Source organism: Canis lupus, chromosome 10 (genome assembly GCF_048164855.1).
Source record: "Canis lupus baileyi chromosome 10, mCanLup2.hap1, whole genome shotgun sequence".
NCBI classification, from domain to species: domain Eukaryota; kingdom Metazoa; phylum Chordata; class Mammalia; order Carnivora; family Canidae; genus Canis; species Canis lupus.
Window position 1 is genome coordinate 54,280,115 of NC_132847.1, and position 26,991 is coordinate 54,307,105.

General features: G+C 45.4%; 3 protein-coding genes across 3 annotated transcripts; 1 reads left to right on the forward strand and 2 right to left on the reverse strand.

Moving 5' to 3' along the window:
* Window positions 1-2,564: 2,564 nt before the first annotated feature.
* LOC140640970 (olfactory receptor 13C7-like) lies at window positions 2,565-3,518 on the reverse strand. The gene has a single exon (XM_072840315.1). It carries the CDS (start codon window positions 3,516-3,518, stop codon window positions 2,565-2,567), a length of 954 nt encoding a protein of 317 aa, XP_072696416.1.
* Window positions 3,519-9,246: 5,728 nt separating this feature from the next.
* LOC140640971 (olfactory receptor 13C7-like) lies at window positions 9,247-10,203 on the reverse strand. Its single transcript, XM_072840316.1, has one exon. The coding sequence runs from the start codon at window positions 10,201-10,203 to the stop codon at window positions 9,247-9,249; it is 957 nt and encodes a 318-aa protein (XP_072696417.1).
* Window positions 10,204-20,826: 10,623 nt separating this feature from the next.
* On the forward strand, window positions 20,827-21,942 carry LOC140640972 (olfactory receptor 13C7-like). The gene has a single exon (XM_072840317.1). It carries the CDS (start codon window positions 20,827-20,829, stop codon window positions 21,769-21,771), a length of 945 nt encoding a protein of 314 aa, XP_072696418.1. The 3' UTR covers window positions 21,772-21,942.
* The last annotated feature ends 5,049 nt before the right edge of the window (window positions 21,943-26,991 follow it).

The window sequence follows — 26,991 nt, forward strand, 5'->3', positions numbered from 1 at the left end:
AGAGAGAGAGGCAGAGATACAGGCAGAGGGAGAAGCAGGTTCCATGCAGGGAGCCCAATGTGGGACTTGATCCCGGGTCTCCAGGATCAGGCCCTGGCTGAAGGTGGTGCTAAACCGCTGAGCCACCAGGGCTGCCCCTGAAATACTATTTTAAGACAGGATAGGACTCTTCCACCAGAGAATGGAACAACAGATCCAAGGAAATACACAGGTGGGGGGGTGGGGCGCTGAGATTTAGTATTCCTACTTCATAGTGTGGAAGAATATACCTGAGATTCTTCAAAAGCAGAGAATACATTCTTTGTCTCCCAGCTCTATGTGGTAGGGATTTAAACCTAGACTTTTTATGTCACATCAACCCCAGGACATGTTCCAAATTTACAGGTGATAGGATCCACAGAGGGCAAAGCCACTGTAGCATAAAGAGAGTAATTGATTACAAGAAGCATTACATATTGAGCTCAAAGCAGTTGTTTCAAAACTGATTTGTGTAAGATTTCTTTTTTTTAAGATTATGTATCTTTATTTTTTTATTTTTTTTATTTTTAAAAGATTTTTATTTATTTATTTATTCATGACAGACACAGAGGGAGGGGAGGCAGAGGCACAGGCAGAGGGAAAAGCAGGCCCCATGCAGGGAGCCCGACGTGGGACTCAATCCCGGGTCTCCAGGATCACACCCCAGGCCAAAGGCGGTGCCAAACCACTGGGCCATTGGGGCTGCCCTTGTGTAAGATTTCTGCTGTGCATTATAGCCTGATGCTCTGTTTGCACAAGGCACACAAGAGATAATACTACTTTACACTAGTTATCAGATAAAATTTTTGTTGCCCTCCTTCAAAGAAAGTAATTTAATCTAGAGAGTGAAAAATAGAATCTAGCATAAAGATAGATAAAGATAGTGTCCGTCAGAAGTAAAAGTACAGGGAAAATTGGAAATCAAGAACTAGGAACATATGAGGATATCCTCATCATCTTTGCTTTTTGGCTATTCTTTCTCTTCTCTTTGCAGATCTGGTTTCTCTTTACTACCCCAGTACACATGGGCAAACACAATGACCCCAAAACTCCAAAGTTTCTGTGTTAGGGATCCAATGACTCACTCCCTGGATATTAATGTCAATCCCCAAAACCTGGTAGAAAGAATCTGATTGGTCTAAGTAGGGTCATCACCACACAGCACAGACATGTGTACTTCATCTATGTGGATAAGGAAGAGGGGCAACTGGGGAAAATGCCCAGAGAGATGGCATTGTTGACCCATAAGTTAGAAAGCCAGATGAAAAGGTACTATAATAATATATCAGAATTGATCCAGTTAAGTGTGGAATTGAACTCTGTCTTCAAATGTCATAGGCATCCACAGAGGAGTTATTTAACATATTTCATTAATAATAAAAATGTTCATTTATTAATTGGAAAGATATTCTTTGTTAGTCACTGTGCATTTTCTGTGTTGTGTGTGCGCGCACACACTTTATTTTAATGTAATCCTCACAACAACGCCATGGGGTTGGCTTAATTATCTCCATTTTGCAAATTAGGAAATGAAGAATTCACAAGATTAGGCAGCTTTTTAAAATGTACCTGAAATTACACAGGCAGAGGCACCTCCACATCTGTCAGGCTCCAAAGTCCATGCTCTTAAACCACAAGGATAATTACAAGTAGATTTTTAGCAATTGATGCCAGTGTCCTGTCCAAATCCTGAAGAGACAGAGGAAGCTGAGTTTGCCCATTGGGGTCTGGATGGTTGCAAACATTAGTTCCAAGGAAATAGAGGAACTCAGAATATAAACTTTGCATCGTAGTAATAATGAACTAGTTCATTATTACTAGATATTACTAGTAATAGTATTATGATAGTATTATCTAGTACTATTACTAGATAATAGTAGTAATGAACTAGAAATTTTATTCTTGGCCTACAATATCTGGAGTCTCATTAGTCCTGACACAAAGTCCTTCTTCACAAATTTGGGTGGGAATAGACATGCTTTATGTACAGTAAAAGAAGATAGAATTTCCCAAATTTGGTTCTAGAACACTAAACAGGAAATAATTAAACAGGAAACACTCTGGGCTCCTTGCAGGGTGGAATCGTATCATTTGGGATGTCTCAGTGTTGGTAATTTTCCAAAATAGGAGGTTGGTTTTCAATTTGGACACCAATTAAGAAGTATCTTCTCCTCACTGCCATCCTCCCTCCCCATTGCACAGTAGAGCAGAAAACAACATAAAATTGGCACATACAAATTGCAGCTGGTCTGTACATGAACAGGCAAGTATGTTTTTCTTCCAACGTTTTAATTTTTTTTTTCATAATAAAAATAAAATTTAATAGCCACTTATCCTCATTTCTAGGTGATTTAGCACAACTCTCTCTTCATTCTAAAGACTCAATGTTCCATGTCAATCACTCATGAAAGCCCCACTGTGATGTGCATTGTTTAGGCAATTTTATGATGAAACTGATATGTAGGACCATCAAAAAAAACCCTATGATTATGAGGTAGCCATTTCCTGGGGCATCTGTGTGCACAGAACCACAAGATATGCTCTCACTATGCAAAGCGTTTCTGCCTCACCAGGGTCTTCACAGCGACCTTCACATCCTTGTTTCTTAGGCTGTAGATGATTGGGTTGAGCATGGGAGTCAGCACTCCATAGAAGAGAGAGATGAGCTTGTCTGAAACATCCTGCTTGTCTGCTCCCAGGGGGTCCTTAGATTTGGGCTTTGCATACATGAAAAGAATAGTTCCATAGAAGATGACCACTACAGTGAGATGGGCAGAGCAGGTGGAGAAGGCCTTTCTCCTCCCTTCAGCTGAAGGGATCTTCAGGATGGTGGTGAGGATGAAGATGTAGGAGATAGAGATGAACAGAACTGGGACGCCCAGGAAGATCACATTGGCCACCCCCATACTGATTACATTGATGGAGATGTCAGCACAGGCCAACTTTAGGACAGCCAAGATCTCACAGGTAAAGTGGTTGATGATGTTGTCCCCACAGAAGGGTAACTGTACTGCAAGAGAGATCTGCACCAAGGAGTTGATGCCACCAGCCACCCAGGAGCTGGCAGCCATGGGCACATAGGCAGCCTTGCTCATGACCACAGGGTACCTAAGTGGGTTACAGATGGCCACATAGCGATCAAATGCCATCATGCCCAGAAGCACACACTCTGTGGCTCCCATGGCAAAGGAGAGAAACATCTGCACAGCACAGCCTGAGAAGGAGATGGTTTTCCTGGGGGTCAGGAAGCCATCCAGGACTAGAGGGATTGAGGAGGTTGTGTAGCAGATGTCCAGGAAGGAAAGGTTCCCCAGGAAGAAGTACATGGGTGTGTGCAGGCGGGAGTCATGGATGGTCACCAGGATGAGGACCCCGTTTCCCAGTAGGATCACCAGGTACATCGACAGGATGAGCACAAAGAATGTTCTCTCAAGCTTTGGTTGATCTGAGAGCCCCAGCAAGACAAATCCTGCCAGAACAGATTGGTTGGCCATTTTCATTTTAAATTCTCTCCTCTACCCTCAGGAAAACTGAGAACAGCAAACACATGTTTATAGGGATCAATATGTGGGGATTACAATGAGATCCTTCTATAACTTGTAATTAATTTTATCCCTTGACATGTCAACTTATAATATCAGCATCAAAGTTATAAAGTTATAAAAACCATTGTCTACTGAAGTTAGTAATATATTGAAGTCAGAATATATTGAAGTCAGGATATATTGAATCAAAGAAAGAAAGAGCAGGACCTAGAAACCTAACCAAACCATGATGTATGATAGAACTTTAGCCAGATCAATAGTGTTGACACACTTGAAGGAAGGGTCCGTATAGTAACTGTAAAAGAGGAATCCTGAAGGTATGCTGTACACATGGGTCCAGAGCACTGTCTGGCTCTTCTGGCCATCCCTGCCTGCACATAATTTTCCCTAGAGTGTCCTTGTGGATGTCAGGCTGTCACACTCAGTGATGCTAACCACTGACATCACCTCATTCACTCCCCTGGCTCTAATTCTGTGTTTATATAATAATTTTCTGACTATAATTTGGCCCCACATGTAGTTCTACATGGAGAGAATGTGATGAGCAAAGGCCAAGAACATTAAGATCTGCCTAGCATTTACATTTATTACTTGATGTCAGGTTTATACTTCATTTCTTTTGAGTTCGGTTGATAATCTCCCTTCATTGCACTGTCAATAGGGAATATCTGGCTAATAGTCCATAGAGACCCTAATGGAAGCACTTCCACATCCCCCCTCTAACCATGGCCTTTGTCCACAGCATTGTAATTCTGCTCCAGCCCTCAGGGCTGCGGAGTAGAAGTAGAATCAAAGGACAAGTGTCCCTCATGCCTCCCAGCATGAGCATCTGAGACTTTGTGAGCAGCCTCCATGCTTTTGGTGACATTCAATAGTACACAACACCCCACTCAGACCCTTCTATATCTGAGTTGACCATTAAAGCCACAGCAATGCCACAATAAAGCTTTCTCCCCCACAGAAAAGTAGATAATTCTATCCAGGCTTGCAGAGTGGTCCCCCCAAAGAGGCACTGCACATAAGATGTACTCCAGTTGCATAGACTAGTACATCCAATTCGTTAGAGAAAACCCCAAGCCTTAGCTTCTCATGTTAAACATGAGGAAACAGAAGCTCACAAGTGCTCCTCCATTGTGCCAGAGCAGGTCTACTGAGGAGCAAAGGACCCTTTTCAAAATCCTGGCCATCCTTGCTTTCCCTAGGACGCTCATGAAAACTAGAGACGCCACACCTTTCTCTAAGATATCTGCCCTGTAAGAGAGCTTGCATAGGGGTGGGTCCCTGGGCTTCACACATTGCATCTGTGACTCTTACACTATTGCTACTAGTCTGAAGCTATCCTCATGCAATTATCAGACATTAACTGTGGGCATTGGGAACATTTGGTAAAAAAGAGATATGTTCTTAAGGACATTAGTACTATTGGCTGGAGAATCTCAGAATTGGCAGGAATATTGTAAAGTAGTAACTGGTCGCCTCTTCCTCCTCCATGGTGTGAACATCTTCTGTGAAATGCGATTTTCCCATTCTGCTTCAAACATCTTGAGCTGTGCTATCCCATTCCTTTGTCAGACAACTTTTATTGTTGGAAAGTTTTCCCTTACATTGAGCAGAACTTCCATCTAATGTCATCCCCATAATTTACCCCCTGCCCTCCCCACCCCTCCACTGGCCTAGACTGCCAGGACATGTCTGCTCAAAAAAAAAAAAAAAAAAAAAAAAGCCCTTCATAGACACGGGAGCTGTGACTCACAATCACCTTTTCTCTTCTCCTACCTACTTGGAGAAATTCTGGCTAGAGAGAGAACTCAGTTTATGTCCAGTATGGGGATGAGGCCATGGTGGGGTCAGGAGCTCACCTGGACAGAAGGTTTCATGGTAGGGAGGATGCTGAAAGGCTTCTGGCTTTAGAGGTGATTGTTTCAACTGTCCACTGTGACCATCCCTTATCTAGTTCTATCTGTTGAGGCTGGGCCTGGACATGTGCAGCCAATTCTGTTTAGCTGTCTTGGATCTAAGCAGTCCCTTCAAATTTCACAGCAAGGTAAAGAAAATTCAGGGTTGGCCATAGCCTAAGGGGCTCTTGCTGCTCGCATTCCTGGCCTTCTCCATACCCAGTGAGATAAGAGCAGGAAGGACATCCCGAGTTGCTGTTTCCCAGTGGTCCTGGCAGTGACACCCAGCCTGGGTACTTGGGGCAGACACACTTTGCTCTCTGCTACTTGCCCTGTCTCCACAGGTTCTGTCAAGGAACACTGGAGCAATTTAGAGTTCTGGTTGTTTGGGGCCAGTTTTAATCCCAGAAGCAATTTAATGTTTGGCGAAGGCCCCATAGGAGTTTAGGGCCTATGTCCTATGAACCTAATTAGAGAAGTTGTAGACAACACTATTAAGTCTTAACTCTCACTACAAAGAGATGTTTCCTAGATTAGGAAGTTTTCATCCTCTCCTTGCTGATTTTCCCAGAAGTAGAGGAAATGACTAAGGTCTGACTGTGCTTTTACCACAATGGCATCTGTTAGAGGGGACTCTGCACTTGTCTTTGCAAGGCTAAGTGTCCAAACAAGAGGTGGAAGGTGTACCTATGCCCTGGCAGACACACTGAATGACCTCATGCTCCAGGAGCTGACCCTCACTGCTGTCCCCCAGCACTCATCCAGGGCTGGCCAGCTCTAGCTCTCGCCCTCAAAGACAGGAAGCAAAAGATGTACCATAGGCCAGCACCAGGCACTATGAAGAAGGGAGGCCAGCACCTCCAACTTCCAGAAAGGTCCCAGTGACAGCTACAGTCTGAAAGATGATTACTCGATGTCCCTAAACTATATGGGAGCTCAGAGTAGGAAAGAGTCAGAGGATGGAGGTCATGGCAGTTTAGGTCCCAACTAGGAAGCAATTCACACTGCCATGCTATAGGAAAGCAGGGAACAAGGCTTACCGATTGCAGCTGAGGACATGATGGCAGAAGAGAGCTCTGGGTTTGATGAGAAAACAACAAAGTTTAGCCTTAGAAGCAAGCAGCTCTGGAATCACAGGCCAGGCAGGGAACTAGGTAACTGGCATTATGCTAAAAGCTTCTTCTTTAAAAAAAAAAAAAAAAAGTTTATTTATTTATTCATGAGAGACACAGGGAGACAGAGACATAGGCAGAGGGAATAGCAGGCTCCCCACGAGGAGCCTGATGCAAGACTCGATCCCAGGACCCGGGGATCATGCCCTGAGACAAAGGCAGACACTCAACCACTAGGCCACCCAGGTGTCCCTTGCCAAGAGCTTCTGTTTATTAGAGATCTTTGGTGATAAGAAACAGAGAATCCCTTCAGGTAACCTCAACTGGGGTGCAGGAAGTAAGAGTCAGGAGTATGGAGTGTGGCCATGCCTGCTCAGCAGGGCCTGAGGACAGGAGTTTCCCCTTAGACATCGATGAGGAAGAAGACAAGGAGGGGGTGAGGAGCCTTGGATTGAAGCCTAATCTCTATCAAAACAACTGATAAAGATTGGTCTTAGAAGGAGAATGATTTGCTAATAAAAGACCCTGGATACTAATTCTCCCTTGGTAAGAAGAAGATGGAAGTTGGTATCAGTTTGTTGTATACCCTTGTCATCCATGTAGGCATCATGGTCCATGTTACCGCAGGGGAAATGCACAAAGATCTCACTGTGGAGCATGGGTTTGGCCCCTCTCCACCAATGCTTTTGTCATTTTCCCGATGACTGAGGAAAAGAAGCCCTGGAGCACCCTGGTTGGGAATCTCTATAAGCCACAGACCACTGCAGGCTTCAGGCTAGAGACTGCCATGTTTGGATTTTCTCTCAGGAAAAAGTTTCATCCCTCCAAGCCCTTGCTTAGATCCTCTGTAGAAGTCTATGAGCCACATGATACATCTCTCTGAGCACAAGGAGTGCAAGGGGATAGGAGAACACTGAAAGGTAGCTGGGGAGAGGCATCTGTGTGTCTTCTTTAGCACCTGTATGCTAAGTACATTTGTAGGCACTGCAGACAAATACATCTGGAACTATTGGGTCCATCTCAAGACTGCCTTGCCCCTGCCGTGTGACTGGACACTCTTATACTCTAGGAGGTCCCACCCTACATCATGTCAAAATGCACTTGCATCCCACTTTAAGTATAATTTTATGATAAATTTGAAATGATTTTTTAAAAGATTTTATTTATTTATTTGAGAGAGAGAGAGCAAGCACAGAGGGAGAGGGAAAAGTAGACTCCCTGCTGAGCAGGGAGCCCAATGCAGAGCTGGATCCCAGGACCCCAGGATCATGACCCAAGCCAAAGGCAGGCACTTAACTGACTGAGCCACCCAGGCACTCCTGAAATGATTTTTCTACTTCTGCTATTAAGATTATTTGGCTTATAAGTGACTCAATTTATAATTCTATGATTTCTAAACAATAAGCACTTTTCCTGCAAAGTGAAAGTAACTACAGAACATTCTAAAATAATGGGGTGTCCGGGTGGTACCATTGGTTAAGCATCAAACTCTTGGTTTTAGCTCAGGTCCTGATCTCGGGATCATGAGATCAAGTCCCCACCTCAGGCTCTGGGCTTAGCATGGAGTCTGCTCAGGACTCTCTCCCTCTCCCTCTCCCCTTCCCCCTCCTCTCTCTCTCTCTGCCTCCCTCCCCCTTCCCTCTCTCCTTCTCTACAATAAAGAAAATAAATATTTAAAATATGATTCATGAGTAAAAGTATTTATCCATTACTGAGAATGACATAATATTCCCTTTTTCAGGAATGCAAATAAACAAGATTTTTAAATGGTTTTTGTTTGTTTGTTTTGTAGTTTAAGAGCCAACATGTTCTCCAGACCTCTAACATCTTTGTACATGGAGGACACCCCATAGCCCTGACTGCTGTACCCTCATGCCCAGGGGGTAAAACAGCCCTGCTGACTCTACTTAAGAGGAAAAATACTTGCACAGTAGTACAAAATAAAATCCATTTATAGGAATTTAACTTAGCAAATTATTTTTAGGAAATTTTTTTTCCTTGAACAAAAGGAATTCACCAAGTTACTTTCCTTGGGAGCCAGGGTATAGGAGACACCTAAGAAGGATATAAGTCAGTCACACACACACAGCCCACGAGCTAGCACTGAGATTTGATCATTATTCTCTCTCGCAGGTAAGCTTTCTCAGGAAGCTGAATTTGATGGGGAGATTTTCACACGGGATGTTTACTGTTACTCTTAAGATCGACACCTGTGGGATGGAGGTGAAGGAAGCAGGAATGAGCTCAGAGGGCAAACTCGAACTGCCCATTACTCTCATGGGCCAAGGGCAAGCCAGCGAAGGAACTCATTTGAATGCTGTCAGCCACCAGCATTCCCAACAGCTGGGGTAAGAGGAGCTTCAGCCCTAGGTGGGGTGGTGGTGAGTCTGGGCAATACACTCATACCAGCCTCCACTACATACTTGTAACCAATACTTCTCAAGGTTTAACATGCATATGAATCCCTTGAGGGATTTTGTTAACACGTCAATTCCAATTCAGTAGGTCTGGAATGGGCCCCAGATTCTGTATGTCTAAAAAGCTTCATATGATGCTAACACTGCTGGTCCATGGACCACAGGGTGAGCAGCGTAGCTCTGAAGTCACTTTGCCCCTGATTGAGTTTTTATACTGAATTTCACAACTGAATGAGAAGGTGTGGGTTCTCACCCACCATCACTGAGTGAAGTGCTTCTGAGCCACTATGTACCTCACAGCGGTCTTAACATCCTTGTTCCTCAGACTGTAGATGATGGGGTTGAGCATGGGAGTCAGGAGGCCATAGAAGAGGGAGATGAGCTTGTCTGAAACATCCTGCTTGTCTGCTCCCAGGGGATCCTTAGATTTGGGCTTTGCATACATGAAAAGAATAGTCCCATAGAAGATGACCACTACAGTGAGGTGGGCAGAGCAGGTCGAGAAGGCCTTTCTCCTCCCCTCTGCTGAGGGGATCCGCAGGATGGTAGCAATGATGAACACATAAGAGATAGAGATGAACAGAACTGGGACGCCCAGGAAGATCACATTGGCCACCCCCATACTGATCACATTGATGGAGATGTCAGCACAGGCCAACTTTAGGACAGCCAGGATCTCACAGATGAAGTGGTTGATGACATTGTCCCCACAGAAGGGTAACTGTACCGCAAGAGAGATCTGCACTAAGGAGTTGATGCCACCAGCCACCCAGGAGCTGGCAGCCATGGGCACATAGGCAGCCTTGCTCATGACCACAGGGTACCTAAGTGGGTTACAGATGGCCACATAGCGATCAAATGCCATCATGCCCAGTAGCACACACTCTGTGGCTCCCATGGCAAAGGAGAGAAACATCTGCACGGCACAGCCTGAGAAGGAGATGGTTTTCCTGGGGATCAGGAAGCCATCCAGGACTAGAGGGACTGAGGAGGTTGTGTAGCAGATGTCCAGGAAGGAGAGGTTCCCCAGGAAGAAGTACATGGGTGTGTGCAGGCGGGAGTCATGGATGGTCACCAGGATGAGGACCCCGTTTCCCAGTAGGATCACCAGGTACATCGACAGGATGAGCACAAAGAATGTTTTCTCTAGTTTTGGATGGGCAGAGAGGCCAAGCAAAACGAACTCTGTCACAGCAGATTGGTTGGGTCCTTCCATTTCATACACTCTCCTTTATCCCTAAAAATACTGAAGGCAGAAATACATATTGGTTTTTTGATGGCTTGCTTGAGTCAGTACATGGGGATCACTGTATGATGCCTCTAAAATTGTAAATAAGCTTAACCTGTGGGATTTAACTAAAACCCAAGTTATATAAACTTAGTCTGTGTATCAGTCAAAAGCATGAAATGCAGAACCTGGAAATCTAAAGAAACCTAACAAAATAAAGGACATTTCTGTCTACTCAATGGTATTAATATACCTAAAGCACACACACACACACACACACAAAATATATATATATACCTAAAGCAAGAATTGTATGTCTGCACATGCTGTGTGTCTTCAACACTTTACAGGGAAGCAGGAGCCACTGAATAACTCTATTTCTGTCATATAATTGGGACCTCAGGCTATCAAAGCTCAGTGACATTGACCATTGACATTATGTGGCCCATTCCTGTAGATGTAGTTCCTCCTTGTCCAGCAAGTTTCTGTTATAACTAGACTTCCAACACAGTCTTATAGGAAGAGAATGTGCTGACTCGAAAACATAAAGTTATATAATATATAGTTATATAAAGATATAATACTTATATCTTTAATAGCTTTATTTCTTATGGAGTATCTGGTATACACTTCAGTATTTTGTGAGTTTAGTTAGTGTAAATCAGTTTATCTGCACTTGACCCTCTTCTCTGAATAAGCTGATCAATTTGAATTTCTGGAGTCTACAACATAGAGCTCCCCTCAAAGTCTCCGGGAACCTGATGTGCAGAGCAGGCCTTGTGTGCTGCCTCTTGTAACCAATGCTGACCTGTCTGTCCCTCTGCTGCTTGAACTTGGGCTCAAGGAATAAAATCATACCTGATAGTCAGAGCCGATTCATAATTCACATCCTCAGTGTAGGTTGAGTAGGGCCCTGAGGCACAAACCATCCAGTGCCACTTAGATGCTTTGCAGACATTTTCCCATGTAAATCTACTCGGCTCCCCAAACTATCCAATGCCACATGGTAGATCATCACAATTTTACTGCCAAGGAGATTAGGAACACCAGACATCATCAGGCCCCATGGCAGGGCACCCAAAACAGCATGATTGTTGGTTAAAAATACAGAGTGCCGAGTCCTGCATTTGCAGATGATCTTAGAGATTAGTTTTTTGTTTGCCTGTTTTTTAAACAAATGTTCCTTGTATACTTCTGATCCACACCAGTCTTGGGAATCACTGACCTCTTAGTTTAAAGGTGGAGAAACTGAGGTCTGGAGGGAGGGTTGTGAATTGCACACGGCCCTGAAGAAGGGGTGCTTGTTTCTGGTTGGTAATGATACAATGCTCAAAAGAGGTTATCTCGGGAAATGTGGAATTAAGGGATAGAGAATCATTTTTAGAGAAAGCTGCATTAGTACCAGGGAGTACAGAATTCGAGGCTCAGCGGAATCTTCAGATATTAAATCAGGCCAGTCCCTTTCCCTAAACCACCTGTTACAATGATCCTCTCTTAGGGAAGTGATTTCTCTGCCTCTGTTTCAACAGTTGAACAACATGAGGCCTCACAGCCTCGATATTGTTGCCAGGAAGCTGGGCTGTTGATATCTGCCCCTTTTCCTAACTTCTTCCTTCCTTCACTGGCCCTAAGGCTCCTCTGGGCTCATACAAAACAGACCGGCTCCCTTGGCACAGCAGCAGCCTTCAGAGCTTTGGAAAGAGTTGTCTTGCCCCCCTCTTCCCTTGACCCCTCACCACCACCACCCTGTACAACACTCTTTGCATCAGCCTCTTTCCTTCCCTCCCCACTGGTGAAGAGCTGGCCATAGACATCATCCAGCACTTACCCAGCATGGGGTGACGTCTAGGCTGGGTCTGTGGCTCACAGGAAGGGAGGCCGCTGGAGTGGGGAGCTGCCAGTGTATAGGAGCAAGGAGAAATGACTGTCTCTGGTGTCATCTGCCCATCTGGGAGCTACCCAGCCATAACCAAGGCAGGCCATATAGATCTTCTCTCTCAGAGCTGCTCCAGCAATGTATGGATACACGCCCTTAACATGGGCACATTGTTAACTATTGCTGGACTTCCTGGTGTCTCTAAATGACCCTGGGTATAGAGGGGTCCTAAGTGCAGTGACAAGTCTCAGCCCATAGAAGCTACAGCTACTCACAGTACCTTTGCCTGACCTTGGGACTCAATGAGAGAAGGGGACAAAGGCTGACTCTCAAGGCTGAGACTCAGCCCGGAGCCTCAGTTCAAAGGAGGCTGTACCCCAGTTGGGCTGACAAGACATGCCTAGCTACTGGGCCCAGCACCCTCTTCTCTGTGCTCCCCACTTTCTCCAGAGGGTATCATGATGACTCTCTCAGGAATTAAGGCTGGGTTGCTTTGGGGCCAGTCCTTATCCCAGAAGCAATTTAAAGTTTGGTGAGAGGCTCAGAATTTAGACTTCACTCCTATATACCCAATTAGGCAATGCTGTGAAGTCTACCCAATGGCCCCCTCTCGCTACAAGAGAATCTCAGCTTAGAACATCCTCTGGCCAGGTAATCAGAGTTCCCCTGGGTTTTGATCACAACAGTTGATCCAAATGGCTCTATCATTGTCCTCAGAGAGCCTGGAAGGAAGAAGAGCTGGGCCTCAGTGATTCAAATATTCCCAGGAACTTTTAGCCAGATTCCCTGACAACCAGGCACCTCCTCTCCTTTACTGTGACCCAGAATTCATCATTCATTCTCTTTCTCTCTCTCTCTCTCTCCAACCTGCCCACCACTCTGAACAACTGCTATGAGCATGTCATATGTACCAAGCCTTGTGCCAAGTACCAAACAGTAGGGATGGGGACATGGTGACCAGAAATGGGTCTTTGTCTTCAGAGAATGCTGGCACAGAAGAAATATCTAGAGAGCGAGGCATGATTGAGAGGGTCACAAAGCTGTCCAGGACGCTGTGCATCGGAGGAGTATTCAGAACTAGCCCAGGATGAAAATAACAGGGATAGGGGAGAGAGGAGCCCAGGGAGATATTCAGGAGGAAGAAATGATCATATTTAGAGAAAGATCTGGGATAGATGCAGAAGAGAGAAGAATCAACAGTGTCTAAAATCCCAGATCTTGAGAACTGGCTGATGACGTTTCTAACATTTCAGTATGTGGTTTTGGTACACCTTTTGTGCCCAGCTCATTGGTTACCAGTAATAAAGGTGTGACTAAGAAATAGTTTCTGTGATTGAGGAGTTTATGGCCTATTGGATTTGTTATATTTGAGATGATGGTGAGACATTGATATTGAGTTGCTATTAATTTATGCCTGTTTCCTAAATCTTATCTTACCCAATGCTCCTCAAGATCCCTTGAGACAAGTATGAGGGATGGATGCTTAGATGGGACCAGGTGAGGGACCCTCCATCACTGGGCTCCAGTCTTATACTCATGATGTCTAACAATCTTTGACCTTTGCTCTCTACCTGCTGGGAGCCTGTCCCGCCTTCACTCTTGATTTCCTCAGGGTGAGGGGATGTTTTAGGGTTCGTGGGGGAACAGCAGTGCAAGTGGGCCTTGTGGTTGGACAGGCGCTGGGACATCAATCTGAGTGACTCCCACTGGCCCCCCTGTGGCACAGCTCTGTGTCCCCCCACCTCTAAGGCTTTGCCACATGGAAGACTCAACCACTCTGCCTCACTTCCCTTACTCCAGCTGGGACTAATTGCCTCCTACTCTCTTCCCTCTGATTGGACTTTAGGTACCACAGCTCTGGTTTCTTCTCAGGCCTAACCACCTATATTACTGTGGTTTCTCTTTCCTCTCCTTCCTTACACCAGCTGCTGACTACATCCTGGTATTTGAGTTCAAGCTCCTGAGAAACAGATCTAAAGGGTTTGGTTAGTCATTGTCCAGGCTAGGCCACCAGAGAGCTCATACGTTAACTGCACCTAGGACAGGTGTCCACCTGGTCTAGTCAGGTGAGTCCTGAGGCCAGAATGCTTCATGGTACAAAGCATGCAAAGAATTTGAGGGAAAGGTGAACATGGGTATATCTAGTAAGTGAGGCTTGCTGGAATGAAGGAGCAAATCAGGCAACTATTGTTCAGATAATCCAGCATTCAGATTTCAGAAGTTACATACTGGTATCTCCACTTAGCACATGCTGCATGAGTGGCTTCCTGTCCACTCTGTGGAAAGGCTCTGTGTCCCCCACCTGTTAGGCAAAGCCTTGGCCCTGTCACCTACCAGGAAGACAACTTCTCCCTCCTGCCTCTTCCCATTTCCCTCTTCAGGGAAGGAAGAGGAGGTACCATACCTTAAAACAAAACAAAACAAAACAAAAAACAGTAAAACCAAACCAAAATTCTGTTTCTCTGACCTTATAGCACCTGATTCCAGTCCTGGAATCCATCTCAAAATGCTGGTGGTTCCTCTCTGCCTTCACAGAGAATGTGCTAGAATGATTCCTGAAAGAACCTCAACGTGTTCTGAGCAAGGTTGAAAAGTTTTGACCAGGAATCTGGTCACAGGCCTTGTGAATTCCATGATGTCATGTCCACATTTGTCCTGAGGAAGCCACAATAAGCAGATGCCTCCCTAGGAAATGCTGATGTTCTGGAATTCAGACTATCACTTGGGTCAGCTCCACTCATCTTTGGCAAACTCACATTTACACACACCCAAACACATGGAATAAGGGTATTTCTGACACACAAAGCTTTGTTTTGGCCAGTTAAAACCCAAATATTCCCTGGTTGGTCCGTCTAGAGCTTCCTTGGGCAGTGAGGAGAAATGAAGGGAAACATTTTCAGCAATACTTCTAACCTCGATACCCTGAGATCCCACACTGAGTTAGTCAGAAGTCTAGCTCAGTGCTACTCAAGTATGACTACAAGGAGCATTGACATCACCTGGGGACTTGTTAATAATGCAGATTCCTGGGGCCCTCCCTGGACCTACAGAACCCATCTCTGGCAGTGGGTCCACATGTATGCCTCTATTTGTATGTGTGTATGTGTTCTACTAATCTCTGTTTTAACAAGTCCTCTGGATGATTCTGATGTATGCCAATGTCTGAAAAGCACTGGTCTATCTAGACTTTTCCTAGAATTGGAGTCCCAGTTATTCTTTTTAGGAATCTAAGAGGAGGGAGGTATTTTTTTGTGAATGATCAGAGCAGCTGCCTATAATTCCTCTGCTCTGGAGTCAGCTGCTCTTTCAGTCTTGTTTGCCCCTAACTCCTGACCCTTGACCCTTGATTATCCACACTCCTGCTGACCTTCTTTGGGTCACTGTTCTCTGGGGTTCTTCTATCCTCAGGATCCACTTCCTCAGAGGGTTCTCACAATAGAGTAAGTGAGACCCTAGTGGCCTGGAGGTCAAGAAATCCTGTAGATACTATGAATTTGCATTTCAGGGGGCTGCCAACTACAATAGGAACTGTATCCAGAGACACCAGAGCAGTGCCAGCACCTCCATGGTTTTATTTTTAAAAGGGTTTATTTATTTATTCATGAGAGACACACCGAAAGAGGCAGAGACATAGGTAGAGGGAGAAGCAAGCTCCCTGCCGGGAGCCTGATGTGGGACTCGATTTCAGCACCACGGGATCACGCCCTGAGCCAGAGGCAGACACTTAGCCACTAAGCCATCCAGGTGCCCTGCCTCCAGGGTTTTAGCCACTCTAGATGTTTAGTTCATGAGTCTCCAGCACAGATATCTCCCCCATCTCTACTGAATACATTATGCCCCAAAATGAATTCATCTTCTCTCCTAAAACCAGCAACTTGGTCAGTATTCTCCACTCATCCACCTATCATCTGAGCTAGAAATATTTTCACCCTCTTTCCTGCCTGCTATGTGCAACCAAACTCTAGTATTGTATTTTGTATCTACCAAACATTTCTTTTTTCTTTTTTAAAATTATTTTTTATTTTAATCCCTTATAATTGACCTACAGTGTTATATTAGTTTCAGGTGTACAATTCAGTGATTCAACAATTCCATACATCACCCAGTGCTCACCACAAGTGTACTTCTTAATCTCCATCACCTGTTTCTTTTCTTTTTTTTTTATTCATTTAAATTCCATTTGGCAGCATATAGTATAACATCCAGTGTGATCTTCTATCAAACATTTCTTGAATGTCTCTCTTCACCACCCCTCACTCCCTTCCCAGTTAAGGTCCTTATCTTCACTTGCCTTTCAGTGTTTCCCTGTCTCTTTAGTTCTGGCCTCCTGCCCCCAGTCTTCCCCCACACAGTGTCCAGAAGGATCAACCTCATATGCACATGTGACCACATCAGATCTTTACTTAAAATCCCTAAATGCCTCTGTCGCCCCTACAGGAGAAAGTCCTAACTCCTCAGAATGCCCCCAAAGACCAAGTCTGCCTTCCTCCCCATCAGCAGCACCTGCCCTTGCACTCCAGCGATACTGCACTGCTGGGCACTCGCCACCTCTGGGACTCTTTCTCATTTCCATGTCTTTGTTTGTTCAGCTTCTTCCTCCTGGGATGATTCCCACTTCCTTCTGTCAGGTGAATTGCCACTGACCATTCTAGGGTTGTGTAGGAAAAGGTTTAACAACAGGATCTCCTGGTCAAAAAGCTCAGGTCTGGAGCATTTGCTGATTTCCATGGTGTAAACACTTCCATGAGGGCCAATTTCAAGCCACCAACAAAGTCATTGAATGGGAATTGGGAAGAGATGTATACAGGTGGTGAATCAGCTCCAGCACATGATGGACTTTGGATCATCTCCTCAGGGAAGTCTGGCCCCTGCCTCCCTCTGGGTTTTTTCAACACCGGGGCATTCTCTTCCGTGCTTCCTACCCTGGCCGTTTCTTTTCATGTTCCTCTCTTGTCACTAGAGGGCGCAATCCAGAAGGCGGACCTCCTGGTTCTTCCGCACATTTCTGCCTTCCATGAAGTACACACTCAGTAATTGTTGGCTGAATAAAGGAATGCATCCATTCTCTGGACCCATCCCTGTTCTTGGCCACATTCTGTCAGTGACTTCCCAGAGGTTTCACAGCACACGCATAAATGGCAAGAAGCTGAAAGGACAGCGATTTATTTTTTTTTTAAGATTTTATTTATTTATTCATAGAGACACAGAGAGAGAGAGAGGCAGAGACACAGGCAGAGGGAGAAGCAGGCTCCATGCAGGGAGCCTGACGTGGGACTCGATCCAGGGTCTCCAGGATCACGCCCTGGGCTGCAGGCGGCGCTAAACCGCTGTGCCACCCGGGCTGCCCAAGGACAGCAATTTAAATGGGTGCTGGATTAGGATTGAGGAAGAACGCAGTAGGTTGCTTCAAGGGGCCTAATCCAACAAGTTGAAAATTTAGAGGGAAAGTGTAAGTCTGCCACTCAGGGGGCACGTCAGTGGATCAGTCAGTTGCACATCAGCCTTTGGCTCAGGTCACTATCCCAGAGTCCTGGGATTGAGCTGCACATCAGGGGCTCTCTGCTCAGGGGGAGCTGCTCCTCCCTCTATCCCTCCGCCTGCTCATGTGCTCACTCTCTCTCCCTCTTTTCCTCTCTCAAATAAACAAATCTTAAAAAAAAAAAAAAAGAAAGAAAGAAAGAAAAAAAAGTCTTCCATTCAGACTCCTAAAAAACACTGCATAGATACAGATTTAGGGTAATGGGGCTTGGCCACAGCCTGGAGAAAAGACTTGGGGGTCTGGATGAGTCCTGGAATCACTGCCAATAGGCTGTTGGGCTCTCTTAATGTGGTTATGATGTTCAGAGGGGAAGAAGGAAGACAGGCAAGAAGGGAGGAGGGGCAGGAGGGAGAAAGCAGGCAACAAACTTCCTCCAGTGCCTTCAGCATAATTGGATCTTGGGGATGTTATCCCAGAAGGATACAAAGTTTCTAAACTGAGTACATTCACTTTCTGAACTTTAAATGACTTCAGGGACTGAAATGGTCCCAAAGAACAAGTAAGAATTTATATTATCTTCTAGAGGTGATGGCCAGTCCTTTGGAGATTATGCCCTGAGCCCATGAGGCAGGTAGAGGGGAGAAGGACTGGCTGGACCTCTCACCTTCCTTGTCACATCTTCTGAGCCCTCACTCTGGCACATCAGGCCTAGTGTTGGTATTTCTGACATGTGGCCCCTTCCCAACCCCTAGGAAATGAACAGATCATTTGTGTTCACCATGTTTCTGATCCAGGTAAGTGTGGGTTTTGAGCATAACAAAATTTTCCTTAGCAAGCTACCTTTCTGTCATTAGACTTGACTGTAAAGGAACAGAGGCTCAAGAAGGGGAGAAGCCCCTTCATTGAGATGGTGTTATCCTCACAGAGTCATATAGACCCACTAAACTGCAAAAGTCTCTAAGAGAGATGATCCAGCCTCATCCCACTTCACACAGAGGGGCCAGGACTTGCCCAGAACCACATAGCTCATAGTCTTCTGCAGACATGCAATTGTCCCTTCCTGATAAAAACTGGGAGGGCTCTTTCTTTTTTTGTAGTTAAGAATCCAGAGTATAGTAATAATAATGAACTGTGTTTCTGGATCTGGGAATAATGGCATAAAGGGAATATTTTCTTCACAGGTTCTTGGAGTAGACTGGCCAACTCAGGCTGGGACTGACTTACTGCCCCAGCATGAATGTCACAAATAGTAGTGTGCCCTGGGCATGGGAGCCATTACCAAGCTGGGGGCCATTCTCAGGACCGAGCAGCCTTTTAGTCAATTCCTGGCTGGTCCATTTGCCTCCAAGAGATATATCAATGTTTTTCAGATGCTGGGAGAAAAAGGGAGATTGACTCTTGTTTATTTTCATGCTGAAGCCAAGTGATTTGTGATATTCAGAGGCCTAGCAGTTGGAAGAGGAATTAAAGTTGCAAAGGAACAGATTTCAGCTCAGTCCCAGGTGAAACTACTTCAAAGTAAATGAGCCGGGTCAGAGAGTACAGTGTCCCACATCACTCAGGAAACCCAGCACATGCTGGAGGACCAGGAGGAAGGAGGTAGGGGCCGTCTGCATTGCAAAGGGAGTGTGTTGCTAACTAGATCCTAAGGCCCAGTGTCAGTTGCATTAGCATGATTATCGTGGTTGCCACTGATGTAATTGCTCATTGACATGACTATTTGCATAACTCTTTTCCCCCTCTAGATTTTGAGCTCTTTGAGGTCATGGGCTGTGTCTTTCATTGCTGGACCCCCACCACCTAGAATTATGCCTGGCCCAGAGCAGGTGCTCAGTAAATACCTGTCAACTGGAAATGAACTTTGATGGCACTTACTTGGTCACAGCTAGAACGCTAAGAGCCAACAGAGGAGTGTCTCAGGGCTCTGCTACATGCCCTGCATAACTGAGGACGTGGATGTCTGGGAAGTATATGAATATTTTTGATGCAGAGCAGATAAAACTGAACGCCCGACAACCTCAATGTTGCCTACAATTTTTTTTAATGGGTCCAGAATAAATCCCAGTTTGGGGAGCTCTTCTTAGAAGTCTGAGGAGAAATTGAAGCTTTCCAGAAAGAAGAGCTAACAGAGTGAGACTCAGGGCTTTGTGAACAGTCTCAGGGAGAAGCCAGTGCCTCTGGTGCAAGCAGCTGGAGCATGAAGAAAAGAAGGGATGTTTAGTCAGAACTCACATTAGTGTGGCCACAGTGTGCAAGGGGCCCATTTGCGGCCCACAATGTACAAAAGGATCAACAGAATGTTAAGACCTTGGCACTGTGGCCTGAGCTAATTCTCTCAACAGGGGACACCAGGGCAGAGGAGCCATTGGCCCCCATCTGTCCCCAAAAAAGGGATGTTTGATCTTGGGGTGTTTTTTTTTCTGGTTGGTTTTCATTCATGCTGCCTTGTCTCCTGCATGCCATATTCTTTTTTTAATGTGTGCCAGATGTCATATTTATAAAACCCTTTATGGAAATGATTTAGGAGATGGGGGCTATGTCACTTCCCTTCAGCAAGGATTTATATTTGCTTCTGATATTTGGAAGCACCAAAAATCTGGGACCACCTCAATCCAATTTGAGGGCTTGAGAAGATTTGAAGCTGAGCTACAGCACCTGTAAACAAATGTTGCCTTCTGATTCTCTTTTACTCTTGTAGTGCTGCCCTGTGGGCTCCCACCAAAGGAAGGAAGTTTAGTTAGAGGCCCCTCGCAGTGAGACTTGCACCTCACAACCTGTCCCCCACCTTCAGGAGCCTATCAGTAATGCTTCTTAGCCTCTCACTAGCCACCTCCAGACATTGCAAATGCCTCAGCTGACAGAGCCTCAAGTGCTAGACTTTTCTGAATTCCAGATTCCCAGAATTCCATGATTCTGAGAATTCCATGATTCCTGGAATCATGACCCTATGATTCTTTACTGTCTTATAACCTCACCAGTGCTTTACACAGATGTTTTATGTAGTTGTCTAGTTGTTTCTTTTTGTCATATGCAGGAAAATTAGTCCAAATTAACTCTTGATTCTTACTGGAAGCAGAAGTTAAATATTATTCTCTACAATATTTTTCCTAGATTCCTATAGAGATGATCAAATCATCAGAGTTCTTCTCCAGTTGCTCAGCAGGGTGGGGATTTTTGCCCTGCTGCCCAGGCACTTTCGGAGTCAGAGAATGCTGAAATTGCAGAGAGTTCCTACAGAGGACAGAGCAGACGCACCATGGACAGGTCCAATCAGACCTCTCCTGTGATGGGGTTTATTCTCCTGGGCCTCTCAGCCCACCCGAAACTGGAGAAAACCTTCTTTGTGCTCATTCTCGTGATGTACCTTGTAATCCTGTTGGGCAACGGGGTCCTCATCCTGGTGACCATCCTTGATTCCCACCTGCACACACCCATGTACTTCTTCCTGGGGAACCTCTCCTTCCTGGACATCTGCTACACAACCTCTTCAGTCCCCCTTATTCTTGACAGCTTCCTGACCCCCAGGAAAACCATACCCTTCTCAGCCTGTGTCATGCAGATGTTTCTCTCCTTTGCCATGGGAGCCACAGAGTGTGTGCTTCTGGGCATGATGGCATTTGATCGCTATGTGGCCATCTGTAACCCGCTGAGGTACCCTGTGGTCATGAGCAAGGCTGCCTATGTGCCCATGGCTGCCAGCTCCTGGGCAGCTGGTATCACCAACTCTGTAGTCCAGACATCCCAGGCTATGAGGCTTCCCTTCTGTGGGGACAATGTCATCAATCACTTCACCTGTGAGATCCTGGCTGTGCTGAAGTTGGCCTGTGCTGACATTTCTATCAATGTGATTAGCATGGTTGTGGCTAATGTGATCTTCCTGGGGGTCCCAGTTGTGTTCATTTTTGTCTCCTATGTGTTCATCATTGCTACCATCCTGAGGATCCCCTCAGCTGAGGGGAGGAAAAAGGCCTTCTCCACCTGCTCTGCCCACCTCACCGTAGTGGTTGTCTTCTATGGGACCATCCTCTTCATGTATGGGAAGCCCAAATCCAAGGACCCCCAGGGGGCAGACAAGCAGGACATTTCAGACAAGCTCACCTCCCTCTTTTATGGGGTGGTGACCCCCATGCTCAACCCCATCATCTACAGCCTGAGGAACAAGGACGTGAAGGCTGCTATGAAGAACCTGGTATGTCAATAATACCTAAGTGAGTGACTATCAAAGATTTCCAGACTGCCAGAATGCAAGAGCTCCAAACTCCTCATTGTACTCATGGGGAAATGGTAACGTAAAGTAGAGAAGGGAGTTTCCTAAGGTCCATGTTGTAGACCATGTGACTAAGACTAAAAAGTAAACTGGTTCTCTGTCTATCCACCCATCCATTGTTCCATAGTTAATGGAAGCTTTGTCTATGCACCTAGAACAAAAGAGCCTTCACATTGCCAGAAATGTTGGCTGGTTGTTGGCTTTGTGCACAACCACAGTGACATCATATCACAGCTATTTTATGCTAGCAAAATCTTAGATTCTCTGCCACTGGAAGCTGGTGCATGTCTGTGAATCCTCATTGGTATGTTCAAAATTAAGAGACAACACACTGATAGCACCATGGCAAGAATTCACCTTTAAGTCTTAATACCAGGAAGAGAGAACTCTTACCTTGAGTGTGGAACACTTTGATGAAGCACAGAGAGATATTTGCACTCTCTTCTGCATGGCTGGGAGGCAGCAGCTCTCAATCTCTTGTTCCCCACACAAACTACATGACTCACAGCATCAAACACTCCCATGGGGGTGCCCAGACAATAAGGAAGTCCAAAAATGTTTTGGAGAAAGCAAAAGGTTATAATAATCCTCAATTGCACAGCTATCATCAACCATTAGTAAGAGTTGGCACAGGTGTGTGGTATGATGGGGGGGCTGCAGGTTTGGACTCTCGGATAGCAGCCATAATCACCTGGAGGTTGAAGGTCATACTGTGTGAGAGACCTTTCACTGCACAATTGAGAGAATTCCACTCAACCTGGTTTGAGAATAATGTGGATTTATCCAGAAGTAGGGCCAATATCAGGCAAAGTTCATCAGGCTCTAGTTTCTTTGCTCTGAGATTCTGTTGACTCTTCACTCTTCCAAGTATCAGGTTTGTTCTCAGGCTGACTCTTCTCATGGTCACAAGATGGCTGTTGTAGACCTGGACCTGCAGTTTCCCCATTCACTCATGGGATAGAAACCACTGGTTCCTACAACCAGAGAACAAGTGTCCTGAGGTTTGCTCTGACTGTACTGATTGATCAATGCAAACTGCAAACCAATCATAGTGGCAGGTGAGATGATTATGCAGGTTGGCTTGGACCAACAGGACCCTCCTCTGAAACATAAAGTGGGGTCAGTCTAACCTGTCTATAGCTGCTATACAGAGGAAAATCTGGAGTCACTAAGAAAGTGGTAGAGGGGCAATGGACCCTAGAAGGGCAGCCAACAAATGTCCACCATTTTCTGGGCCCTAGGTGAGGTTTCCTGACTCTGGGAAATCCCTAGGAGGATAGCATACCTCTTTTCTTTTTGTAAGATTTTATTTTCTTTTTTATCTGAAAGAGAGTGTGTGTAAACAGGGGGAGGAGCAGAGGGAAAGGGAGAGAGGAAGCAGACTGCCTATTAAGCTGAGAGCCCTATGAGGGGCTGGATCTCATGACCCCTGAGATCACCGCCTAAGCCGAGACCAAGAGCTGGTTAACCAACTGAGCCACCCAGGAGCCCCGAGAATGCCTCTTACTGAATATCAGGCATATTCCCAGCCTCATCAAATGGGGGCTCAGTGCCAGACTTAATTTGATTAAAGGAAACAAATACAAGAATATTCCTTGTACATCTGAATTTTTGTCCTAGATTCAAACCTGTTCCCAGTGTGTTTGTATCATGTTTCAACTCTGCAGATGAGAAGTCCACCTGATGGTCTGCCTTCTGAGATGGATCTTTTTTTTTTTTTTTTTTTTTTCTGAGATGAATCTTATTCCTCCTTGGCTTTGTAATTTTATAATTTTTCTACTTTTAGTTTTCCTTTGCCCCATTTTCTCACCTATTTTTAATTATTTGGCCTCAGATATAGTCTTGGGTTATCTCAGTCCTTTGTGGGATGATGCAGGCATACATTATAAGACCAACAAGCAAACAAAGCAGCAAGTAAGCAAGCAAACGAATGAACAAACAAAATCCAAATTAACTAATGACAAAACATGGCAGTGGGTGGGGCAGTGGTCTGACTGTTGGAGACACAGCCCCTCACAGCTTTCTCTGGGCCTTGCTGTCTCTTTTTCCTGCTGTACCTTAGTTTGGGACTGGATCACCTTGAGGCTGACCTTTCAAGATGGTGGTTCTAACCCCAGGCCATAGGCATGAGACTAGAGATGGTGAAATGAGACTTTGTAATCCTCCAGGATCATCCTTGTCCTGAGTTGCTTCCTTAACTCCCAGTCCCCTGGATTTATTATATGTGTCACATGACACATACTGGAGATGGTAGTTATAATTATTTCTACACATGTACTTAGATTTACCTGAATACAAGGCTGTATGAGCAGATCTCAGGTCTTTTATCATGAACACCCCCAAAGGTATATCTGTGCTATCTGGCAAGTAGAGTTGAAAGACTCTGCTCATTCCCAGATTCTGGGTGGTGGTAGAGGTTCCTTTCATGTAGGATTTCATATAAAATACCAAAACTACCTGCAAAGATTAAGACTTCTTATGGGCTTTCTAGCAGGAGAGAGGAAAGAATACACCAATCTCTACAGAACTTCTCTTTAGGCTTGGGGACAGTGAGAGGGAATCAAGTGGAATCTCCTTCCTTGGAAATCTGTAAAATGAGGATCCTACTCATGTTGAATTGACCACAATCTGACCCTCCTCACCACCAGAGGTTGAGCGGGGCTGCCGGCAAATAGAGGAAAGTGGTTGTACTCCTGGAGAAGGTGGGCAAGGAGACCCAGGGAGAGTCTGGGGCTATCTGTTGCTGTCTCTGTATTTTCCTTTGTTTCATGATCTCCAATTCACCTGACTCACTGTGTTAACAGCATGCTTAGGCAAATCTCACTATCAGGGAATAAGAGGGATGGAGTTGAGCTTTATTACAGCCCTTTGCTCCTTCACTCCATTTAAGACATTTTCCTCAGAGTCTAGGAATACCAATGTTCTGGCTCCTCAGCCTTCTACTAAAACTTCTGCTCATGAATTCTAGGTGATTTCTGTAATCAACCCAAATGAATTCTTAGGGGGGAAAAATGAGAAAAAATTAACTTGAGCCTACACAAGTAAATTTTTGTTCTTATAACTAAAAGAGCAAAACTAGACAGATTGGAAGTTCACATAGGAGTCAGTGACTCACAGCTGGTACTGGCTGCAGACTCCATAACCATTAAGATTCCCAGGGGATCCTTTGAGGACCAGGGCTGGTTCTGTTTGCTCCCAATTAAGACTGATGCTTTGTTCCCCTGAGGGTTAAGGCCAGGAACCTGAGTGTTGTGAAAAGTCCATTAGTATTCCAAATTGAATTATTACAACAGCTGCCTCTGGCACTTTCCAGGAAAACAAAAGAGCAGTTCAAAGAGCAACTGGGTGGGGGAGAATAGGGAGGTAGACATGCCATGCGAGCTGCTCAGGTCAACACAGACTAGGGCTAAGCCATCCTGCCACATCCTTCCAGAGGTACTGTGAGCCCAGGCCAGGGAGCCAGAGACCTGCCTTCCAATTCTGCTGCTAATGCCATTTGCCACTGTTGAGTTTCTTTCCCTCTCTGACTCTTATTAATTTCTTTGTGAAATGAGAGTGTATCCCCCATCTTTCTCCATAAGCAATGCATGAGAAAACACCTAGGGAGAGCCCAGAGGGGAGGAACTCATGCCTCACACCCACAACCTGTCACTCGGTGATTAGAGGGTACTTTTGGGTTCTCCCCCTCCACGGTATATGAGCTATGGCTCCAAATTGCTAATGACACTTCCAGTAGATTTGAAGGAGCTGTGGGCGGCTGATTTTCAACACTGACTACCTGTGCCTGCTGCAAACCTGCCATCTGGTGGACATTTCTGCAAGCTTCCAAGAGCAGTGCTGATGCCGCTTCTTTTTTAAATTTAATTTCAGTTTGCCAACATACAGCATAATACCCAGTGCTCATCACATCACATGCCCTCCTTATGCCCATCACCCAGTTACCCCCTCCCCCCACCTCCCTCCCCTTCAGCAACCCTCAGTTTGTTTCTCAGAGTTAAAAGTCTCTCATGTTTTTTCTTCCTCTCTAATTTTTCCCCATTCAGTTTCCCCTGCCTCCCTTACGGTTCCTTATAAATGGGAGATATTCATCCTTTCTGATGGCTGAGTAATCTTCCATTATTCCACTGTACATATATACACCACATCTTTATGGAAAGCAGTGCTTCTTGAATCCGAATGTGCTCAAGAGTCAGGTGGGGATGCTGTGAAAATGCAGATTTGGATTTAGTGAGTCTGAAGTGGGACCTGAGTCTCTACATTTCTGACAGGTTCTGAGGGGATGCTTCTGTGCTGCTCTGCAGGCCACACTTTGAGCAGCAAGCCCTGAAAGACTTGGGACCAGGACTGAGGGACTGAGGAAGAGGCAGGGAAGCAACTTCTGCATGTCCTGCAGAGGACACATGCCAAGTCCTATGGCATCAGCCATCCGGTCTGGTCTCTCTAAGTTCCAAGACAGCAGTTTGCCCTGCGACCTCGCTTCTCTATGCATCTAAAGATTGTTGATTTATCAGTTTGTTTAGCTTTTTAGTTATCAGTAGAGTGTTGACTACCAAGCTTCTTACATGTTAGACCAAGAACTAGCCATTCCCGCTTCAAATAGCTCCAAAGTGCAGTCAAGTGCAAATATGACATGATAAAGAAAAAAATTGTAAGAGTGTTTTGGGAGTACAAGGGAAGGCAGAGCTGTTGACCAGGGAATCACTCTCAGGAGAAGGAGGGAAGAAGAAATACAATAAAAATAACCTTAATTTCTAGAGTAGAAGCTCTCAAATTGTATCAAACAGAAGACTCTCTTTACACAATTTTTTTTTTTTTTTAATTTATGATAGTGACACAGAGAGAGAGAGAGAGGCAGAGACACAGGCAGAGGGAGAAGCAGGCTCCATGCACCGGGAGCCCGACGCGGGACTCGGTCCCCGGTCTCCAGGATCGTGCCCTGGGCCAAAGGCAGGCGCTAAACCGCTGCGCCACCCAGGGATCCCAGAAGACCCTCTTTAATTTTTTTTAATTTTATTTATTTATGATAATCGCACAGAGAGAGAGAGAGAGAGAGAGGCAGAGACACAGGCAGAGGGAGAAGCAGGCTCCATGAACCGGGAGCCCGACGCGGGACTCGATCCAGCGTCTCCAGGATCGCGCCCTGGGGCGAAGGCA

Excerpts from the sequence above, each read along its gene's own strand:
- LOC140640971 (XM_072840316.1), bottom strand. The coding sequence starts at position 10,203 with ATGGAAGGACCCAACCAATCTGCTGTGACAGAGTTCGTTTTGCTTGGC.
- LOC140640972 (XM_072840317.1), top strand. The coding sequence starts at position 20,827 with ATGGACAGGTCCAATCAGACCTCTCCTGTGATGGGGTTTATTCTCCTG.
- LOC140640970 (XM_072840315.1), bottom strand. The coding sequence starts at position 3,518 with ATGAAAATGGCCAACCAATCTGTTCTGGCAGGATTTGTCTTGCTGGGG.